General features: G+C 41.1%; 1 protein-coding gene across 1 annotated transcript in view; it reads right to left on the bottom strand.

Annotated features, from left to right (window-relative positions):
- The window catches only part of luzp2 (leucine zipper protein 2), a 197,776-nt gene that overhangs the window by 50,913 nt on the left and 127,419 nt on the right, over positions 1–19,444 (bottom strand). The window contains exon 6 of the mRNA XM_056413689.1: positions 8,548–8,610. Within this exon, the coding sequence (XP_056269664.1) occupies positions 8,548–8,610 (63 nt within the window). The remainder of the gene's footprint in view (positions 1–8,547; positions 8,611–19,444) is intronic.

Below are 19,444 nucleotides of genomic sequence, written 5' to 3'. Positions count from 1 at the left end.
GACACAGGCAGTAAAAATGTGACATCTCGGTCTAATCTTTCACCAAAGCACAAGAAGCGCGACGCTGAGAGACAAATTCACTTCAAAGGGTGTTGTGTCCTCGACGGGGCACCTGCGCCTTTTTATATATAAATATATTTTACGAGCCTTTATCTTGTCATTCCTCTTTTCACGGTGCTCTCACGTGTAACTGGATTCAAAAAAATTGCATCCCGGGGCTCCTCGTGAAACCAATTGTGAGGTTAAATAAACACAGTAGCTAACTTTCTAACTCCCAACTCACAGAGGGCGAGCCCTATATTGAATTTGCGATCGTTGAGTTACGTTTTTTCCCCATGGCCCGGGTCATAACACAAGATGCTAACGAATTAATTGTATTTGTAGCGGTTAAGTGGAGCTTTTGGAGATAAATTCCCTGGGAAGGAAGCGAATCGTATTACAAAAAGGTTACAGAATCACACGCCGTTGAGTGCTAAATGCAAATATCTTAATCTCTAAATGTGCTGAGCTGTCAGACTTTCCAAAGCATTGTTATTGCTATTTACTCTGAATAAATCATGATAAATCCAGAGCATCACAGCAGCATCTCCGCCTTGTTGTTCCTGATGGCTCCAATCCTGCGAGGGCGGGCTGGGATCTGCGTTGCAAAACTAAAGACACTATTTCATAAGCTCGGTGTCGCTCTCTAACTTTTTTCAAACAAATATTCAAGCGATGCATCGCTGTGAGTCGTCGTCCTTGTGACGGGAAGAGAAAAAAAAGAAACTGTCAGAATCCTGCAGTCTATCCCAAGGACAGACGCGTCCGTGTGTGCAAGCAGAAAGGAAGCAACGCTCTGTGGGGATTTCGTCTTCTGAGATTAGAATATATTAAGGAGTATGTTTTTCGGGATTCCTTCACTCTTGTTTAGTGTCAGTTGTTCGGAACTTAAACTCTGCTTAACTCTCAGTGCTGTGCTGCCATATCAATTTCTATATATCAAGCACAACTTTCTTTAACTTATCTTTGGTCCATTTAGAGGATGAAAGTGTATTATTCACACATTCAGTTGATACAGAGCAACATTAGTATTCAATTGCAGTCATGTTTGTGTCTAACCGTCAAAAAAGTCCAATATTCATTCTTCTGTTAGCTCCTGAGAAAAATATCTGTCTTTTTAGCTGCTAAATGCTGCACTGTGTTATCCAGTTGGGGGCTTATTCCGTCTATCTTTCTGGTGCCGGGCGGTTCCAGAGAGCGAAGAACATGTTGAGTGTAGCCCCGAATATCACTCAATGTAAGCCGATCTGACGCGCCACACAAAAATGGATAGGTCGAGAAACAAAAGTCAAAATGAATGTAGGTATCGGAACTAACTGTGTGTGCGATTTATTGTCAGTGCTGAGTAACTGAAGACATGTCAAAGCATAAATCATAATTAATCTGGAAAGAAAACCTTTTTTAATAAATTGACAAAACAGTAACAAGGGAAGCACCAGGATAGGATGCAATTCCTCAGTCATTGTTAATCTCCCAAACTGGATCTTAAAGCAGCGGAAAATGCAACAAAGTCTATACATCTTTGCCTTTCTTCCCTCTTTTCTCTTGGCATATTTCCCCCCCTTTTTTCTCTTCCATCCTTTCATTTTCAGACTGTGTCAATAACTTAAAGCCGAAGCGCCGCCTCACCCAGTTCTGCATCTAAAAGGCAGATCTTCTAAAGTATGGCAGTACAGGCTCCAGGGGTTTCTCATTATCCAAGTTCAGATAGCCTACAGTATATATATATCTATACGACACAGTGTGTGAGCGCGTCTAGAATTGGAAAACATGGAGATGATAAAAAAAAAAAAAGAAGAAGAAAAGCATAAACGAGACGAGACGGGCAGAGTTCCTTCACAGCTAGATGACTGTAACGTGAGTTTGTATCCGCGAGTCGTCAGAACACTGAAGCCGTTCTAAGGCTTCTGTTCATCCTTTGTTGAAGCTGTCGAAGCGTCATGTCTGGAGGGACAACTAGCAATTACCTCACGTTGTTACCGACAAACCTTGTTTCGCTTTGGGCGAAGAATGTAGCTCTTGTGTGTGTGTGTGTATGTGTGTGTTTGTACTACCATCATACTGAGGACCGTCGAGAATTTGTAACCTTTGGAGTGAGGACCGAAATGCGAAGTGAGGACATTTAGGCCGGTCCTCACTTTGTTTTCACTGGTATGGTATGCGTGTGTTTAGTGTGTGTGTGTCTGTAACTCAATGCAGGAACTAACCGGCTACAAGACCCCAGAGGGTGGTGATGGTGGTGGTGGGCATGCATGCACCTGTATCAGCAGTCATGTCAGCAACCCCCCCCCCCCTCCCTACGTTTTTAAACTGATTACCCTTCTTGTGAAGTGTGTCTGATTGGCTGAGGGCATGCGATCCGAGGCCGACCAGCTAAAAACCTACGAACTGAAGTATTTTATTTCCTAATCTGATTTATTGGATTCGGATGATGGTCTTAATGTGATGGGTCATATATCTCAAGAGAACGTTTCCCTCATTTTTGGGCCGCTTTCTCTGATTAATGTCCAATCTGCTCCGTACAATAAGTCTTTTTTTAAACAACTTGGATCGGTTTAAGCAAAAGAGTTGTAGGTGTTATTTAAGAACTGTTGTCATGTGACCAAAAGTCAAAGTTTGCGTTAAAATAAATGGAAGTTGCGTTTTTGAAGTTAATATAACATGAAGTTCAACCTTTGGCTTTCAATAACGAGTACTGAAGCGTTACGGTGACATTTATTATGTGTTATATTTACATATTACAGTGCATTACCTTTTTGTTGCTATCTCTACAAACGGGGTTTGACACATTAGCTAAAGGCGACAAAATATTCCATTCTTGTATTATGAGTGATGTGACTTGTATGTCATCTATTTGCCGCTTCCCGATGGAACAGAAGATGAAATGATAAAGAACACATGAATAATTGATGCACGCCGGGAGAGACACAAAAGGACGAGGAGCGACACAGAGACCCAAATGTGGCAACGCATCGTTCCCACACCTTATCTTATCGTCACTGATATGTTGACTGTAAACATAAATAATGCAGCCAGTGACAAGTCGATTAATCTGCCTGCACTGTGTTGCAGAAATAAGGAGAATAGCCCATCTCAGACACGATAACATCTGAGAATCAGATATTAGAATTTGACTTACGGCCTATAAAGAATTTGACTCATTTTAGATATGTAGTGCAAGAATAAAACACCTTTTTTTAGCATGGACCATATTGTAACCATCCCCGCCTCGCTCTCTCTCTTACACACACATCCAAAGTGTATTCATAAATAAACAATAATAAATAAATACCAGATTCTGCATACACAAAGACTATTTGATCAGCTTGAATTAAACCCCCCCCCCCCCCCCAATAAACATGCTGATAATGTCTTTCTGCTCTATTCATAAGTCTAGTCCTCTTGAAATCCGTCATTACAGGAAATCCCATGGCTTTTATTTTCTCTACACACGCTTCAGGTTACTAGATATACTTTTTTAATAAATCCTGTCGCAAGAACGAAACCCAATTCGAGCGATAACAGTGCTGGAATGGTGGAAGCCCGTAAACGACAATCCTTAATCCAAAATTGTGAGCTGCGAAACTGTAAGCCTGACGGAGTGGGAAAAACAGGTGATGCATTCATGCTCTTGAGGGAAGAAAAAAGATGCGCTCCAGATTAAACAGCATCGCTAATGCCTCACTGAAAAGGTGTTAACCTTGACGGACTCAAGAGCTTCCAGAACGTTCCCTTGAGGACATCGTCATCGTCATCCAGTTCAGAAAGGTCTCGTGCCATTCCTTTCCCAATGAGTTGGATTTAAAGCACAACAAATAGCCAGATATCGACGGCCACAGTGAAAAAACTTCTATCTGCCAAGTAATCCAGGAAAAGTGGGGGTGAAACATCTTTTTTCTTCTTCTTTTTGTATTATTTTTTCTTGGGTATCCTCAGCATTCTGCAGTGTCTTGGTTCTGGGAAGTGTTTGTGATTGGTGAAGTCAACAACGACAAACTGAGGCTGCCAGCAAGTTCCCCTGACTGAACTTCACTAAGCTCGTGCTACAATTTCCCCAGCGACCGACTCCCGTCCGTTGGTTTGAGATGCAGAACGAGAAATTGGCAGGGACAAGTGCTTCTGTCCATCTCACTGTTACGCAATATCTTTGGATTTACAGAAAGGGACCATTCTTAATCACTTGAAATCCTTTCCCCTGAATTATCTTTCATGAAGCAGTGGCAGATGGAATAATGAGGCCATGAGTCTCACTGGCCCTGCTAACCCTCTCCGCTCCTTCATGACCAAATGGATAAAAAAAATAGTTTGAACCGACTGACCCGGTGACTCGGCAACGGCACGTTTGACTATTCCGAAAGTCCGACATCCTCACTAAGAAGGTGAGTAGGCCAAATGATAACCATAATTAGTATTATAAAGCGGTAATGATAATAAGTACATTATTTAAACTTGGTTATGACTGCATTATATTGCATTATATTATATGGAAAAGTTCCTTTACAAAAGCTGAAACAATATATTAGAAATTTGCTACTTTTTAGTGATTGTAAACAGAATAATTTTGGGTTGTGGGTTTTAGGAAATTGTGAACATTTTGCATCAAATGATTTATGGATTAATCGTAAAAAATAATTGGCAAAGTGCAACCCAACCGAGTGGTGATGAGCAGTCACACCAACCCAGTCTGAGCCATCACTTCCAATAAGCCACTTCCCAGACCAAGAAATTGGTCTTTGAGGCCGAAATCTAATTTTGCGGATAATTATTTAAATGATAATTAGCATTATTCTCTCATGAAAGTAGACCGTTTGTTCTGGAGTCCGTGTAACATTGTTACCCAAGTTATAGATTTTACAGTCGGTGAATAAAGCCGGAGCAGCTCAGGCATATTGCTGTCACAGCAGACGTACAACCTCCCTAACAGGGTTGTTAACATTCAATTTTGTGTCCTTTTTAGCTGAGTAGTTTTCCCCACACAACACAGATTAAGTCCACAAAGCCTGATCCTCCACCTCACACGGCGAGCAGAGCACAAGTGGAAGCAGCAGCTTTCTAAAAGAAGATTACCACACCAAATTAAATGTATTCCAAGATATAAACACGGGAATTCCCAAAGCCAATTTGCAAAGAACGCAAACCACAACGAAAAGAAAAGCGACTGTTTACTCGTACAAAGTCTTGAATTGTATTGTGTGCAGCAAAAGGTGCTTACGCTTAGGAACTTTATCCAAGGCCAGCTAAAAAGGATCTGGCTCAAGTTGGTTCAGAGATGAAGAGGAAATTGGAATTGAAACTCTTCTTGGGGCTCAAAGAGAACATTTCTAGACAACAATTAAGAAAAGTTTAAGGGTAATAATCATGTTCTGCAACTTTTAATGTTTTGGATTGACATTCACAGCAGTGAACAGTGCAACAGATGAATAAAATAACCTCTTCCTTAATGTTTCCATAGAGTAGATAATGTAATTTAGACCCCACAAACAGAAGTTATGTTTCAGTGAGCATATCTTTCTCCTTTACCCTTGCGATTAAATATTATTTGTAATTACCTGCACTGGCGATGATTGTTTTGTAGATTTGGTATCCGTCTCTTTCTGAAACTGCTGCAGTCTTTACAATGTGATTACAGGTCCAGTCTTTAACCGCTATGGCTTTTACAAGATAAATAACTTTCCAGGATGAAAGGAGGGGCATGTGAGAATGTTCCCCTCACTGATTTACTTCGTTTTTATCGCCTCCCAAGGGAATTGAAGTGAGTGACCTCCAGTGATCTACCTGTGTTCCAGGAAAATCCTGCTAGCTATTTGTTCCCTAAGGAACTCGAAAGTCTCCTTGCCGTAATAACCGTTGTGCAGAAGTAATCTGTCGCACAAACAACCACCGGACGAGAACACATACCGAGCGTAACATGCTATCATCTACGAGTACAAGAGCCAAAAGTTTCATCACCGCTGAGATCATTCCCTTTGCTGTGGACAGAAATATTCTGGCTGTGTCTGCTGACAGACAATTTCAATCAGCACCTCTTCATGGTCTTTCCAAACCTTTTCCTGAAGCATTACAATCAGGCCTCGCTGCATCGTCAGAATGTGCCATCATCAGCTCGCAGCTTAAATATGTGATGATTGCTTGTCTGAGATAAGCCGGGGACATATCAGGGATGTTCATCTGGAGGATTCGTAGAAGGTAGGAAGCCTGTAATTTTCAACACCAATTTCCTGTGTCTCAATCGGAACTGAAGAATGACCTCAGCATTAATGCAGACTTCACAGTCGATGAACAGCTCATCAATGTGAACAGCTTCCAAACACTGAATTCTCTTTGGCGAGAGTTTGCATGTAAATTTAGTCCCATCTTTTCTGATGCTGATGTTAGATCAATAGCATTATGGGAAGGTATTCAAATGATCATGATTCACATGATAATTGTTGGGGGAAATCATATAACCTAGGTTGAACTCCTTAGAGTTAGCCAGCATACACAATGATGTACCTTGCTATGATCCTTGGGTATCTAACAGACGTTTCCTGGAAGCGGATTATGATCCCTGGTTATCTAGTGCAGTTGGGTCAAGGTCACCTTGATCCAACCGGAGTAAAACGTATGCCATATGCTCCAACAATTGATCTGATTGGTTAAAAGGTCTGATGGGAGGGCTGAATTTACACTATTTCTTTATTTTCTGCAAAAAAAAAAAAAAATGCATTCTGGATTCATTTATTATCACTGAAATGAAATAAGAGCCTTTTATTCTGATTTATTGCTGATTATGGCTTGGCTTAAGAAAACTCAAATATCCTATCTCTAAATATTAGAATATCATGAAAAGTATACTAGTAGGGTATTAAACAAATTACTTGAATTGTCTATAACTTCGAAACACCTGCAAGGGTTTCCTGAGCCTTGACAAACACTCAGCTGTTATAAATCTTTTTTTTTTACTTGGTGAGGAAATATTAAATTTTATGAGATAGGATTTTAGAGTTTTCTTAAGCTGTAAGCCATAATCAGCAATATTAAAAGAATAAATTTGCAATATTTCAGTTGATTTGTAATGAATCCAGAATGCATGACATTTTTGTTTTTTTAATTGCATTACAGAAAATAAAGAACTTTATCACAATATTCTAATTTTCTGAGACAGTCCTGTAAATATGTGCTCAATATTCTAGAAAGACGGATTTGTTGAACTTGTTGAATGTTGCCTTGTGCTCATTAAAACACTTCCCGCTGGGTTGCTTCGCCTCATCAATGTCTCTCTGCTCTTCATTTTTAGCCACAACAAACCACAACCAAACTCTGAAATTTATCTTTTAAGCAACCAACAAGGTTATATTTGTTATTGCATGGAGGTAAAACACACTGTGAAAAGGTAAAATTGTAAGAAGACTTACAATGTTTAATGAGGTCATAAATGTGGTGATAACTAGGGTCATTTATAAATAGACGTCTATACAAAGCACATTTCTGAGTGCCCCCTGATGGCCATTAGAAAGAATGCAAGTTTAAGGCATCATTTTCACTTTAGTAATCTAAGGGCAAACATATTTTGAGGGTACAGATTATTATTCTTATCACCTGAAAATACAATTAACTAAAACTCATTGTTGTTCAAAAACCTAGGTGAACACCTTGTGAATATTTTCACAAGGTGTTGACCTAGCCTCATCGGCCTTAGGGGAGGTCCAGCCCACGGTCTTTGTATCGACACATCTCCATCTAAACAACAAGGAAGCAACCGGTCTGCGTCGCCACACTGCTCAGTGTTGATGAATCTGAAAATATTCCTCGTACTTTCGCCTGGATTAAAAAAATGCTTTTGGAATCGCCAACCGCACAACCGCACAACTATTGAGCCCACGATTACACAGCAGCTGCTGCACTAACTTGGGCATGTCATCACGACGCCCGCAGGACCCGCTGCCTTGTGAGGTGCTGCGTGGCTAAATTACGGCATTGGTCAGCGAGAAAGCAAAAGGCAGCAGTTCAAATCTCAGCTCAAGGCTTCACATATGGGAACCTGGTGGACGCCGGCGACCGCAACAACCGGCTGACAGAGCCGAAGTAGTAAGAGAGGGGAAAGTAGGTGACGGCAAAATATGACAAAATGTACTCGAAGCAGCACTCTCGACAACCTGAGTTCCTGATATTGCTCCGTACGGCCATCTAAGAGTTCACAGTCAGAGACAAGTTGTTCCATGATTCCCTGGACAGCCAAATGCAACCATATTTGTGGGTTAGTTTGTGTGCCACAGGAAGAGACTTTAGTGAACCTTTTTGTGAAAGGGTTTCCTCATCACAGTTAAATTAATGATCCAAAAGGAAGAAGAGACCAAGACAACAATTTGTATGTCGTTAACGTCGATTACTCATAAGGGAACTACACAAATCAGCTATATTTTAACAAAGAATCGCACCTATTTCACGAGCACTGAGCAATATCGTGGCTGGAGCTGAGAAGTAATTATGCATGTGATTAAACAGTGGGTACTAATTGGAAATCCTTACCTCTTCAGCGTAGGCATCACAACGCTTGTGTCCCGAAAGCAGTTTGGTTTTCAAGCTCTTGTTCTGAAAAAGAGGAGTAGAAAGAGGTGACGCTATTGGTGTGTGTTCTGCACTCCATGTTCCCTTCAGATCTTTGCTGCTTCATAAAAAGAAGTCCTCTCGACTCACTAGTCTTCTGTTTCTCCAGCAAGGGCACTTAGCTGTTGAGAAAGTGCTTGGTTGGCTCTCGATTTTTCAAACTAGACTTCGGGAGCAGTCAGAAGTGCCCTGTCTGAGGATCTGAAAGTGCACTTGGCAACTAAAAGGTCAGCATTGCAGCTAAGGGCAAGCCCCCCCCACTGAACTTTAAACACGATCAGTGAAGCTTTAACATCCTTTGACTGGCAGCCAGTGGAAAGATGCCAAAGTAAGGGCCAAAAGGTCTCGTTGTTTGGTGCCATCCTTTTTGTCTATAATTCTGTGTATATTTTTTAGACGGTGCAAGAGACACCACACATTCATTTTTTATCCTCCAGTGGATTTGCAAAACCGTTCTCGCTGCCAGAGGTAGTGCTCGGTCCCTGAGAAGATTATTATGGAAAGGGGGTGCCCTCACACAGACAGGGCAAGACAAATGCATAAACAACGACAAAACCAATGCTATAGGGGTGCAGCTACCGATTAAAATAATTACAACCTCGCGGTTGGATGCCTCAGCCAACCAGTGATTTTGGACTTTACATCAATTTAATTCACTGTGGTTGTTTTGGCATGAAAAACAAACAAAAAACGTAATCCATCATCGATGTGAAATTGTCCTTTTTGTAAGATGAATTCCTGAGTTATGGCCCAAAACGTGTGCTGTGATGTCACAGTGAACATTTACCACCAAATTCGTATCAGATCAACCTCGAGTCCTAGTGGACGGTTGTGTCGAATTCGAAGTAATTCGCTCATGACGATCCGACGATATGGCGTTCACAAGAAAGGGACCTCGACCTTTTTGATTACCACCATTATATCAGTCAATCAGCGAATGCCCGTGGACATTTCTACCAAACTCAAAGACTTTCCCTCCCTGTGATCCAAGATCCAACAGAGTGGACCGGACGGACAGATGGGTGCAACGGAAAACATCAGAACTCTGAATACCAGATGATGAAATATAAAGCAAAAATCTCTTTTATTTCTTTCTCCTTTTTGCAAATATACAATATTTCCTAATTTCAGATTCTACAAGGACTTGAATACCCGTGTTTAAATAAAAAAATCTACTGTGCAGTTTTGGTGCAAGAGGCCACAATACCGAGATCTTTCTGTTTAAATTGAGTTTGAGTACAATGCAGTGCTGTATATTCAAAAGGATGCCAGCCAACGACACAGCCAAGAGGGAGCATGTAAAGGACTGAAGCGAATGGGAGCTGAGGGCAATTACAGCATTCGAAGGGAAGGATTTTCCCTTGTTAATTGACAATGATCTGTTACCAAGAATGGTCCGAAAGAAACTTAATGCTTAACCCAAAGTACCCATCCAGATCTCAAGATGACCCAATAAAGCAACACGATCAACCGTGACGAAAGCTTCACTTCGCTCTGAAAGAACTGAAATTGGACAATCTCCAGCATCTGCTGTTAAGGGAAGGTCATTCGAGGTGGATAGTCATTACAGCTGTGATTTAAAATGAGATTGGCTGCCTCAGATATGCTTCTACTGTGTAAAAAAGAAAATGTGGTAAAAAGAGAACTAACCTGAGGACAGAACAAACGGCAACATACATCATAATGTATGTAACAATCCACGTCATATGATAAATAAGGGCCTACATATGTGCACATTGTTTTATTGGTTTGTACTGCGGCGAGTCTAAAGATTGCAGCATATTTCAGCTGCCGCTTAGAATATGCCACATAAAAGATGGAGCACATGCAAAAATTAATTCACCCACGCTATATCAATACATGTGATCCCATAAATTCTTGAATATTTTCTTTTTTCATCTTTTTCATGCATTTGACGTAGGTAAATGAAAAAAAAAAAAACTGAAACAGTGTTGAAGAATGAAAGTAAATGGTAAATGAATTAGCAAAGATGCAATGTGATGTTAACTAGACGTTCAGAAATAATATATTATTCACCATTGTATTAAAATGGTAAATTAATTGGCAGAGATGAAATGTTATATGAACAAGACATTTAGAAATAATAGATTATTCACCATTCTATCAAAATGTGAGTGTTAACCGAATGAAAAAAAAATGCATCATGGAGCCTTAAAATGTGTTGCGCAATGACTCTGATTGCTCAGAAAGCCAAAAAGTGATCCCACAACAGTGGACATTGACAGGAAATCACCGCCGCTGTTATCTGACTAAGCTTGTTCCACATCCGTTGTATCTAAAGAAATAAATGCATCCTCATCTAGCGAGCAGTGGGGATTTATTCACACTTTTCATTGACTCAACAACACATTTAACATGCCTAATGATTCTATCAATGAGCCAATTACCTCCAGTCGAGGGTCTATTCTTCAAACGCATCTGGCAGAACTCGAGCGAGAGCGATGAATATTCATCGACCGGCTTTTAATTCAAGGAAGCTTAAACACAAACACCAAAACGAAGCACGGCCCGTGCAGAGGAGGTTGTCCGTCGCTCTTCTTGTGCAGTACAGTACATGACAATAGATGAACAAATTAATGCAGCAGCGACTTCTTTCTCACATGTGTTTCCGGATTACAGTGCTCGGGCTGAGTGTGATCAAACAGACTTTGAAACAGCATGGTGGTGGATGCCGGGGGGGGGGGGGGGGGGGGGCTTTTACAAAAGGCAGTAATCTCCTGAGTGGAGGACGAATGGACCAGACAACCATGTCACAGTGTTTGCGATGTGGAAGGCGGACATTTGTCAGATCGTGATGGGAGATGACTTATGGATCGGGCGATACACATACTCCAAAGTACGACTCCGTCAACATCCCCGAATGATTGAGGAGTGGAACAAACACTGAACCTCATTAAAATGACAATAACATGAGCCAAGATCATTTGTTTGAGACAGATGCTTTCGTTGTAACCAAAATTGGAGAACAAAATTGTAATTTAATATAAAATGACCACAACAAAGGAATAACAATATGGTTAAATTAAGATATAGTGTTTAAAAACTGAAATCTGCAAGCTGTCTTTAAAGGTAAAAACTGAAAGAAAACAATATTTAACTCGCCCCGTCTTGGTTGTAATGCGTTGCGAGACGTACTTCATTCAAGCGCACAACCGTGCAGCGACGTACGCAGGCCTTCATTTTCAAAGGTGAAAAGTCAACTGCAAGCTGGTGAGTGGCGGCGAGGGACTCAGCAGTGTGTGTGTACGGTCCTGTTAGCTGTTAGCCAAACCCAAGCATGCAAACTGTTTCCCCTAAATCTGTCTCTGGCTGTTGAGCGATAGCCAAGAGGTACTCAGCAGAGTTCGCACCGTTAGTTTCGTTAGCCGTGAGCCAAACACACCGTGTCTCTGGTTGCAGAGCGATAGCCGAGAGGTACTCAGCAGAGTTTCGTTAGCCGTGAGCCAAACACACCATGTCTCTGGCTGCAGAGCGATAGCCGAGAGGTACTCAGCAGAGTTTCGTTAGCCGTGAGCCAAACACACCGTGTCTCTGGCTGTTAAGCGATAGCCGAGAGGTACTCAGCAGAGTTTCGTTAGCCGTGAGCCAAACACACCATGTCTCTGGCTGTTAAGCGATAGCCGAGAGGTACTCAGCAGAGTTTCGTTAGCCGTGAGCCAAACACACCGTGTCTCTGGCTGCAGAGCGATAGCCGAGAGGTACTCAGCAGAGTTTCGTTAGCCGTGAGCCAAACACACCATGTCTCTGGCTGTTAAGCGATAGCCGAGAGGTACTCAGCAGAGTTTCGTTAGCCGTGAGCCAAACACACCGTTCGGAATCCTAAAAGCGAGGAAGCCGTGAGGTACACTCACTCACTGACACACAAACGCACACGACCAATCAGATGAGCAATGCAACCAGTGCAGATTTGGGAATAATTCACAAAGACCAACTGGTTCCTTCCCTTTTTCTTTTTTTTTAACAGATTGTTTTTAATAATAAAGTTTGGGAAGTCGGTCTTTCTACTTCCTTCAGAGTCCGGCCCAGTCGGCACTTTTCCGGCGAGACCTGTTTGTTTTCATCTTTTCATTTTTTTCTGAAAATCCGATGTCACATTATAGCCGTTTTTGGATTATAAATGGCACATTAATTAAATTTAGGTGAAGCTAACACACTCGGCTATTATGCGGCGGTGATCTTGATGATAGATTTAGCTGCTCGATGTTAGGGAGACAGCTCGATGTTATTAGGTGATGAGTTGGCTGAGGACCACGGGGGGGGGGGGGGGGGCATCCACCAGTTGGCCCGTGCTACCTACTCCTAAGCCGATAAACCTGCACACTTCCCCCTCCTTGTCACGGAACAAGCTGATCGCATTGACAGTCATGCAGTTAAATAATATTTGTTTTGTTTTGTTTTTTTGGGTCCGGATCATTTTCAAATCTCATATCAAAACCCACCTGTTCAGAACTGCTTTTAATTAGTGATTGTGTGCTCTGCCTTCTTATTGTCTTTATTGACATTTTAGTTATTTTTATTGGATAGATTTGTTGATGTTTTAATTATGTGATGTAAAATTTCTTTGAGTTCCTTGAAAAGCGCAAAATAAATGAGATATATTCTTATTATTATTATTAATAGCTCAAATATGTCATGGATTGCCAAACATTTTTGGTCCCTGTATATTATACTATAATTTGGCAGGCGGCCAAAAAGCTACATTCAGTTCCAACAGTCTCTGTTTCTCACATTCAATACTTTCTGTAATTAAATTCTCACTCCCACACATGTACAGCGTGCCGTGTGCACCCCGGTGTGCAGGACCGGCAGTTGTTTTTTAGAGATGCAGTGACGCAAAAGCTGTCCGACTATCAACTCCTCACCGTTGCGCCTACAGGAGGACCACCGTACGAGGAGGACATGCAGAACTGGCAGCTGTCATAAAAATAAAAAATAAACCGTGACGTAGTTTAGCCCCGGGACAAAGTCGAGCGCGAAAATGAGATCCTCTGTCACAGCGCATTATGTAAATGTGGACACACCGAGCACCATATGTCGTAACGCATCATTCCCGCCACGCTGTCATTCTGCTGACCTGAAAATAAGACAACTTTTTCTTTTTTTTGGGATCACATCGCTCATACTTCTTATTTAGGGGAAAAATCAAGATCTGTCTCCATCTCTCAGTCGGCCACGGAGCTTTGGTTACTGATGCACGAGTGTTGTGGGAGTCACAATGTGACTACAAATCACACAAAAGATGGAGCGCTCCTATCTATTCGCGCCTCCGCCGGGGAGGCTGTAATTTCAGTTTGGGTTTGTTTGTCTGTTTTTCAGCATGAGTTATGAAAAAAGCCACAACAGACGATTTTTTTCTTGGAGCTCGGTGGACGGTGGCAGCGTGAGGAGCCGAGGCAGAGCCCGAGTCAAGAGGACGTTTTCTTTTACACTAACACCCTGTAGGAATGCACAATTAACTTGGCCGTACTGCATAATGTATGTCTTTGACCACTTAAATTTTCGCTGTAAAAAGAGCGATATATCATCAAAAAGTTTTAGTGCAGGTGGAGTTGCCAATTTTTTTTCTTTTTCAACCCTGACCAAGTGGAGGGGGGGATCTCTCTCTTTTTACAGTGTAAATGGAATTGGTCAAAGACCACGTTCATGGAAGACCTGGGAAAGTTATTTTAAACGGGTTATTTCCTGACCTGGAAAAGTCTTTAAAAAAAAATGTAATTTCCAAAAAATTAGGAAAAAAGTCCTGGACATTTGTTATATTCATATGGTCATTTACACAAGAATAAAACATTTATATTAATATTTATTGTTTTAATCATTGGTCAAAGACCACGTTCATGGAAGACCTGTAAAAGTTATTTTAAACGGGTTATTTCCTGACCTGGAAAAGTCCTTACAAAAATTTAAATTTCCAAAAAATTAGGAAAAAGTCCTGGACATTTGTTATATTCATATGGTCATTTACACAAGAATAAAACATTTATATGAATATGTATTCTTTTCATCATTAATTTGTGTCATTTAAGGTATTTACTCATGTAGACACCGAGATTTCCCAAATGATTGGTCATGGATATTTGGTTTAAAGTCCTGGAAAAGTCCTAGAAACCCATTGGTCAACATGTAGATGAACCCTGCCAGGGGGGCGGGACAAAGGCAGAGCTGTTGCCTCAACACGTCAGCTTGAAAAAGGTCAATGAGCTGCTTTGTAATGACAGAAAGACAAGAATGTTTCCGTCTCATCGCCGCTTTAATAGCTCCGGCATCTCAATTCCACCCCCCAAAAATACAACTTCATTATTTCATTATACGTGTCGATTAAAAGGGCAGACGGCACTGTGCCCAGAGACCCGCTGTGTACGCTCGATGAAAGCCACAGATAACCAAACACCAAAATACAGAAGCGCTTCATCACAGGAAGTGCATCATTATGATGTCACTCCAACGGAACTGAAGCTGGTGGAGCCAACGCCTCACCGGAATCTCACGGCTCCTCCGTAATATGTTTATTTCATATACTTATTATTCACCGAGCTCTCTCTCTCTCTCTCTCTCTCTCTCTCTCTCTCTCTCTCTCGCTGCCTGTTTGTTCAGCCTGGAGGCAGCAATCTGAATTTGAGATTGCCACACTTCCTTTTTTGGGGGGGGCTTTGTAGAAATTGGTGTGATAAACAGCATGGGACCAAATGTCTCGTTCACTTTGTTTGGTCGCAGTGGAACGGGAGTGATGTCGGATGTTTGCTCATAACCTAATAAAAAAGTCTCCTTCCCACAGATGGACCCTGAAAGACTGGAGTAAACCAAATGTGTGGGGGTTTCAGTCTCTTCTATTCAAGCTTTAAGCAATTATTATAGAAGCATAGTAAACAAAATATACATATATATATATATATATATATATACATGTATGCATATATACATATAGATATACATTATTATTATTATTATTATTCAGAAGCAACGGCTCAAACATGAGTCACTACAATCTCGGTCATATATATATATATATATATATATATATATATATATACATATATATACATACACACATATATTTACATATATATATATATTTGACCGAGATTGTAGTGACTCATGTTTGAGCCGTTGCTTCTGAATAATAATAATAATAATAATAATAATAATGGGTCGCTCTATTGTGAAGACTTATGTAACAGGTCCATTGTTTCGTGAATGGATTCTCCGGTGAGCGTTAACACCAGAGCGCCGGACGCAGAGACACCTCCCACGTCTCCTGGGTGCGCCCACGTTTTCCTTCACTCGCGTCCTTTTTCCTCGTGTCTTAGTCTTTCCCGCCAGGGATGCGAGGAGAGAGGAAACAAGGAAACGAGGAAGTGTGAAGCGACCACGACCGTCAGTTGGCTTTAACAGCTCGAGAGACTTTTAAAGGATTTTGTGTCTGCACACATATTATGATCTGTACTAATATTAACAGACACAGTAATCATCACTGCCAGAGGAGAGATATTTTCTATTACCTAATATAATTGTGAATCGATATCTACCGGAGGAATGCGTTTGTCTTATTTACTAATTTGTTTTACATTTTTTTCATTCAGATTGTGATTATACGTCATGATTAATTGGGAGGAAAGGTGCTTGAAATATTCACGAGTGAAATTATTGTGATTTAAATGAAGCACTCAACCTCACTGACCTTTTGAAAAATTAGGAATGCATTCATATAATATATTAATAGCACATCCGTGTCTACTTGACACGCTCCGTCGTCCTTTAATGAGCAGACTCCACGCACACCGTACTCAATTACACCCTCGGTCCGTGCTCTCCGACAGGCTCGCCGGCTTCACCTCCACGCAAGAGAATAAAATTATAAAATTAAATTCACCCTTAAACTCACTTTCCTGGAAAAGAATCAGTGACGGGGCGCTTCAGCACTTATGGAGCTGTCCAACACATTTAATAGACAAGACTGGCATTAGCAAAGCGTTGGCTGTGGATAAGTTTATTAAATATGACATAACCCTCAGACATCTTTCACACGGATTTACACGAGTGGGGAAGGCCGCCGTGGTCAGGATCTGGAGTTTTTATCTCTTGTTTACTGTTTTATTTTGAAGTCCCCGTGTCTGTTGCCCTCCACTTCCTGTCTATGTGATTGTCTGCCCTTTTCCTGATTTTTTCCACCTGTGTCCAATCACCTGCGCCTTCCCATTACTAACCACAGGTGGAAACAATCAGGGACAGGGCAACAATCACAGGGACAGGAAGTGCAGGGAAACAGAGGACGCGAGAGACGGGGACTTCAAAATAAAGCACTGCATCTGGTCCTCATTCACTATGTTTTTACAAACATGACACCAATCATCTTATTGATTTGTTACTTCATCTTCATTCTTTTATTTTTTTATTTTCTCTTGCCTGAAAACCAATTAAATTCCACGTATGTATTTTGTTTCTTTAAATAAAATTTAAAAAAGAAAAGAAAAGCTCTCACACACACACACACATAAGCATCTCGCACACATTTTTTCTCATAAATACTCTGGATTTTATGATGTTTGTCCACTGTTTTGTCATCCGCACTGCGTCCTCTAGGTGTTGTGTCGATGTATTGTCTTTTGTCTTGTAAAAAAAATGTATTTTAAATTGTTTAAAAAAAAGGACACAAGACATACAAACTCCGTGGAGTCGTGGAGATGCTCGACGAGGCTTCGGCAATTTAAAGAAAAGAGATTAGATGAACTCTATCGATGGTCGGAAAAAAGTTTAAATATTCCATGTGAAGTGGTCTCAATTACCATCGGCATCATAACGGATGACAGTTAAGCCTCCAGTGCCGGAAGTGAATTATTATCTGAGAGATTAATTGAAGCGCACTAAAACAGTAAACGTATGAAAAATGACAAAACTGAATTGAAGTGATGATCAAAGTCTCTTCTTCTTTTTTTTTTTTACTTTGATATTTCATCTACAGCTCTATCAGTTTTGACTGATGATGACAGTTTTGACTGATGATGATTAGTCTGCGCCCGCTGGACGTTATGCTCTCAGTTGGTCTCAATCAGTCTCAATTTCAAAACATCAAAATCCAGCCACTGTGTAGTTTAGAAAACATTCTGAGAACCAGTGGGCAGGGGGGCTTAGAGATGAAACCACGGCCACTTCCCTAATGATGGAGGTCTCTAATCGGACCACAATGAGAAGAGAATTGTCTCCCACGACTTTGCCGGCAGGAGACTCGCTTTCAGCCGCAGAAGTCTCCTCGTTACCACGGAAACATGTTGGAGCTAGCCAGCCGGTTCACAGTTTACAGCCAAAGATAAGGACACGACTCCATAGAGAAGAAAAAGACTCCATAGAGCAGGAAAAGACTCAAAAGAGTAGGAAAAGTCTCCATAAAGAAGGAAAAGACTATAGAGAAGGGAAAGTCTCCATTGAGAAGGGAAGGACTCCAAAGACTCCATAGAGATGGAAAGGACTCCATAAAGGACAATACTCAATATAGAAGGAAAACACTCCAAAGACTCAACGGAGAAGGAACAGTCTCCATAGAGATTGAAAAGACTCCAACGACTCCATATAGATGGAAAGGACTCCATAGAGAAGGTAAAGACTCCAAAGAGTAGAACAGACTCCAAAGACTCCATATAGATGGAAAGGACTCCATAGAGAAGGTAAAGACTCCATAGAGTAGAACAGACTCCATAAAGAAGGACAATACTCTATATTGAAGGAAAAGACTCCAAAGACTCCATAGAAATGGAAATGAATCTACAGGGAAGGAAAAGACTGTCAACATTCCGAGCATGATCAGAACCATATGTGTATTTATATGTGATTGTGTTATCAGATGAATCCATTAGTTTACTATACGTGTATTTATATGTAATTGTGTTATCAGATGAATCCATTAGTTTACTATTTGTGTATTTTTACGTAATTGTGTTATCAGATGAAACCATCAGTTTACTATAAGCCCGGCTTCAAAACGTTCCATCAGAAGAACGAACAAAAACAACACACATTGCAAGGTACTGCTTTACTTTTCTAAAACGAGGCTCCTTTTTTACCCTCAAACTATTCTCTGATATCTTGACATTGTTTCTCGTTTCTTTTTGCCGGACTTTGTCATAAAAACCTCGAGGAAAAAACCCCCGAAATGTCATTTTGTGAACATGTGGCAGAAATGTCGGCGGTCACAGCTTTCATCATTCTTGAGGCACTAAAAATAAACTGTCCACTTGATAGTGTCACAGCCGGACGCCACCGAGGAGCACCCTTTACTCTCACTGTGGAGTTGCGGGTCGATGAGATTCAGAGGTTTTTTTTCTGGTGGCTTGCAAAATGCAACAATATATTTATCTATTTATCTCTAAAACTGGTCTGTCAGGCGGCATCTCGCTTCAGCCTCAGAGTTCTTACTGGGTGAAAGAACAGAACACACACATCTCAGATGTCTGGACATGGAGGATGAAGCCGGAGTGAGAAGTCTCGGTCTTTAGATGTCTCTCGGCTGCGTGTGTGCGAGGGTTTGAATTATTATATTGCAGCACACAGTTCAGTCCAGGGCAGTGAAACGCTGTTGAATCGACTGTAAAATGAAACCCAGACCTCTACTTTTCACTTTTTACTCATCCTGCGCCAGGAGAACCAACAGATTATATGCAGTAATTCTGTGTGTGCATCAGTGTGTGTGTGCAACTCTGCGTCCATCCGCAGTACATTTTGCAATCTGCTGGAGCAAAACTGTGTTATATTTATATGGCTTCCTGCTTGAGGAACTGCCCCCCCCCCCTTTTAGAGAGCGGATTTCAGT

Source organism: Pseudoliparis swirei, chromosome 4, assembly GCF_029220125.1.
Source record: "Pseudoliparis swirei isolate HS2019 ecotype Mariana Trench chromosome 4, NWPU_hadal_v1, whole genome shotgun sequence".
Classification (NCBI taxonomy): Eukaryota; Metazoa; Chordata; class Actinopteri; order Perciformes; family Liparidae; genus Pseudoliparis; species Pseudoliparis swirei.
The sequence above is the reverse complement of the archived record's forward strand: the minus strand, read 5'-3'. Positions and strand labels throughout refer to the sequence as shown.